This window comes from Henckelia pumila, chromosome 4 (genome assembly GCF_033568475.1).
Source record: "Henckelia pumila isolate YLH828 chromosome 4, ASM3356847v2, whole genome shotgun sequence".
Taxonomy (NCBI): domain Eukaryota; kingdom Viridiplantae; phylum Streptophyta; class Magnoliopsida; order Lamiales; family Gesneriaceae; genus Henckelia; species Henckelia pumila.
This window is the reverse complement of record NC_133123.1, coordinates 100034309-100038761: the sequence shown is the minus strand read 5'-3', so window position 1 is coordinate 100038761 and position 4453 is coordinate 100034309. Positions and strand designations below refer to the sequence as shown.

General features: G+C 38.9%; 1 protein-coding gene across 1 annotated transcript; it reads right to left on the bottom strand.

Annotated features, from left to right (window-relative positions):
* Positions 1–2870: 2870 nt before the first annotated feature.
* LOC140861450 (uncharacterized) lies at positions 2871–4174 on the bottom strand. Its single transcript, XM_073264468.1, has 2 exons — positions 3793–4174; positions 2871–2926 (listed from the first exon to the last, which is right to left on the bottom strand). Exons 1-2 carry the CDS (start codon positions 4172–4174, stop codon positions 2871–2873), a joined length of 438 nt encoding a protein of 145 aa, XP_073120569.1.
* Between the last annotated feature and the right edge of the window lie 279 nt (positions 4175–4453).

Sequence of the window (4453 nt, the reverse complement as noted above, 5' to 3'; positions counted from 1 at the left end):
TCCTTTTCTTGAGAGCTTCTGCTCTTCATTACTACCCTCAATAAATTGAGATAGTATATATCTCAATTAATTGAGGCAAATGGGTTGTCGGTAGACAACTTATTTGATTTCAATTTTTTTTAATTATAATAATATAATATATAATATATATATTATTATTAACATAAGGTCCCACATCCATAAATATATATATATATATATATATATATATATATATATTTTGTGAGTCAAAGTCCAATTTGGAAAAATTAATTAAACCCTTTTAATTAATTTTGGTCTCAAAATTTCTATAAGCCTTTATAAACCATTTATAAAGCTTATCTATCGATCGAGTCAAATTTGTTTATCATAAATTCAACTCTTTGAATTTATTATCTCAACGGGAACAAGAAAACCAGTACTTGTTTAACCCTCAATGGTTCAGGGATACAGCTAGCCGTGGGTCCAAGCTTACCCTTATTAGCCACATTTTATGCATCAACTCCTTGATCATAAAATGTCAGAACTCATTTCTGATTTAACCCATCGAATAATGGTAAGATCGTTAAGAAGCACCGCCCCATGATTTCCTAGGTATCACTGATAGTGCCTGCAAGAACCAATCGATTATGGTTAACGTACAATACAGTCCCTTCATCTCATATATCTCGATCGAAACTGCAACCATTGGTTTATCGAGGGTTGCATGTGAATTTTGATAACGATGTGATGTTTTGAGAATACATAGTGGCATCGCATGTGTAACTTGGTAAACACTTTACTCCACTAAAAATCTTACACTCTGGCCAGAGATTTCATGCACTATTATCTCACTTGATCACATAGGATATCCACACCCGTAGGTGAACGGTGAATCCCCGATTACAATGCACTGGCTCCTAAATGTGTCGCAACTGTACCCAACCTCGCCACCTGATGACCCTTATGAAATCGGTAAACGAGTCAAAGTAAAGTCCTAGCATGTAGAGCCTCAGTGTTGTCCCGGGTCGTAAGGACTACTGGTGTACAACCATAACCACGGACTTATCCACTCGATGAATAATAACCAATTGGGAAGTCCGAGGGAGGGTAGTTCAGTGAACTCGTCGTATGAGCACCAATCTGTATGATTGAACATCTCTATGTCCATACCAATGAAACGTGGTACACATCATCACAGATTCTAGTCTCGAGCTCGAGCGATCATTATCCTTGTTTTGGACTGAAACGCCCGAAAACTCGAGGGAATTTTTTTTTTAAATATAGATTTAAATACCACATATATGCCCATACATATATGCGTCATTACTAAAAATAATTTTATTCCACGTGATATAATATATAATAAATTGATTGAACTCTAGCAGTTTAAATTGTTCGAATAATTTAAAATAATGTAAGCGCGAGAAATACGCTATCGCAAAATGCAAAAATACATAGTTTAAAAATAATCGAACATGGTAAAATCATAACGTAAAAGGTAAAAATAGCAAACATGTACTGTAAATAGTTCAATACAATCCTCAGAATAATCTCATAAAAGTGCGGAAATAAATACTGCAATGGTCATGGGCAAGCAAGTTAGCAGTGGATGCTGAGAGGTCCTCGCCGCCAGTCGGTACCACATCATCTACGTAATCAAACTCACCTGCACCATTTAGATCTAGTGAGCCTAGAGGCCCAGCATGCTCTATAATATACATAACGAGTACTACTAAATAAAACCACATGCAAGCATATGACGCGTATAAAAATAACCTGAGGATTTTAATGCATGCATGAACGTAAAATCATATGCGTAATAATAAACCTTAACATAATCATATCATTATTACATAACATAAATATGGCATGTCATAGTCATAAAAATCTTTGTTGTGGGTCATATCAGTGAAGTGTAACCTAATTCGATTGATCAATCTAAATCCATCGTACGTGGTGGCGGCCTGTGGGGTGTAACCCCTAACGCCCTATGCCACTTCACCTAACCTTTGGGGATCCATAGGCTCATAATCGTAAGTGAAAAGGTCATCGGGCCTGGTATCCAGACCCCTAGTCCCGTGTTTGTCACAAATCACATCAATTATCCCAAAAATTATTTTTTTTCACATGCCATCAATTTAACGTAAATCATAAGCATGAATCATGAATTAAAATATTAATTTTTTTTCCTTGAAAACTTTGCCCGTAAATATATATTTAATTTATTTTTATAAAAAAATTAATTTTCATATCAAAATATTACATATACGAATATTAAATATATTTTTATGAACTATTTAGTTGGACACAACTGGTTCGAGTTTGCTGCCCCTTAGCTTAAAACTTAAAACTAGGTCAGGCCCAATTACACTTATTTAATTTTTCAAACCCACATTTATACCTTAAACTCAAACAAGTATTTAATTTAAACCCTAATAAAACATTTCTTAGGCCCAAAATTAATAATACTCCAAGCCCGACTAAGTCCAGTTAAGCCCAATATAAATATTTGGCCCAAAAATCCAATTTAAACCCAATAATTATTGAACCCTAAATTAAATTAACCCGGCCCAAATAAATTAACCCAATAACCAATTTAACCCCATAAACTATTGGACTCTAAATTAATTTATTCCGGCCCAAAATACATTAACCCAGGCCCAATCCTATAACCCATGACTTGAACCACTAACCCAGACCCGGCCCGACTCGGACCCAGCCCATCAGAACCGAGCCCATGACACGCCCCAGCCCACTCCCTTCTCCTCTCTCACGTTCCGTTGCGCTCAGACCCCTCTTTCCACCTCTCGGCTAACCAGCTCCGGCCACCCATGGCCGGAGCCGCGCCGGCAGGACCAAGCCCAGGTCGTACCGGAGCTACGAGACCCGGCCACAACCTAAGCCACTTGCTAACTGGCTCGGCCGTGAGCTACATTCCCAGCCCAAGACATCAACCTTCCCGCCCCTGCACAACACCAAACCAAAAAACCATCATCGACGGCCACCCACAAAACCAAAACCAGCCCATTTCATCACTTCCATAGGACCCTAACGACCTATCTAACCATTGAACCAGAGTACGCAGCAGCTTGAGCCCGCCCATGCCCATTCGAATGAAAAGAAAAAAAAAATCCAATCCAAGATACGTATAGGCAAAGAAAATTCAAGATATCTGAAATTATGAGTTCCAAACCACAAAACAAATGCATAAACACGTTTTCAAGCATCAGTGGCAGGGAAAATATATCGATCCAATGGTGAGGGAAGAAAGCGAACATGCCTTAAACGCAAAAATAATAGTATGAAAATGAAGGCAACGACGAGGTGATCGCGATTCCGCAAAAATCTTGAAGTTTTCTCTCGATTTCGTGTGAGGTGTGTGCACGTGAAGAGGAACGGCGTATCTCCCTGCTTCTTAGAAGAGAAGAAGGCGAAGAAGATGGAGTTGGGTTAGGGCTCAACAAGGGGTTCTAAAATGGTTGGATCATGGGCTAGATTTTTGGGCTTCAAAAAAAAAAAAATAAACTACAACCCATAATCAAATTTTTGGGACCCAAATTTGTAAATTTTCGGATTTAAATAAATGGCTCAAAAGAAAGTGCCCTAAAAGCCTACAAAATGGTCCAAAAAGGTGAACAATGAACTTCCTAAATATACATAAATAAAAGAATTAAATTTTTTTTCTATAAAATAAACCTTTAATAATTATTTAATTCTATTTAAAATATTTAAACCTCCTAATTATGCATTACGGATTATTGTAAAGAAATTCTAGGTGTTACAACTCTCTCCCCTTAAAATAAATTTTGTCCTCGAAATTGAGATACGTACCGAAAAGATCCGGATAATGCGCCCGCATGTCGGTCTCAGCCTCCCAGGTGGCCTCCTCCTCAGAATGATTTAGCCACCGGACCTTGACCATGGGAATAACTCGCGTCCTCAGTCTCCGCTCCTCACGGGCCAAAATCTGCACCGGTCGCTCCTCGAACGACAAATCTGACGCCAGTCGTAGAGGCTCAAAATCCAAAATATGCGATGGGTTGGAGATATACTTTCTCAGCATCGAGACATGGAATACATTGTGCACTGCTGCAAGACTAGGAGGAAGCGCAACACGATAAGCCAAGGTACCAATCCTGTCCAAAATCTCAAATGGACCGATAAACCTCGGACTGAGCTTGCCTCTTTTACCAAAATGCATCACGCCTTTCATGGGCGCGACTCTCACAAATACATGGTCTCCTATTGCAAACTCAAGGTCACGTCTTCATCGATTAGCATAACTCTTCTGACGACTTTGTGCGGTCCTCATCATGTCTCGAATCAGCAACACAATATCTGAAGTCTGCTGCACCAACTCAGTCCCTAAGAGAATCCTCTCACCAATCTCATCCCAATGAACGGGAAATCTACACCTTCTCCCACAAAGAGCCTCATGAGGAGTCATACCTATAGATGCTTGATAACTGTTGTTATAGGTAAACTCTACTAG

Bases quoted from the DNA above. Each gene is read 5' to 3' on its own strand.
- LOC140861450 (XM_073264468.1), bottom strand. From the start codon at position 4,174: ATGAAAGGCGTGATGCATTTTGGTAAAAGAGGCAAGCTCAGTCCGAGG. The intron at 2,927-3,792 runs GTACGTATCTCA...GGTGTTGTGCAG, and splicing joins GCATTATCCGGATCTTTTCG to GGGCGGGAAGGTTGATGTCT.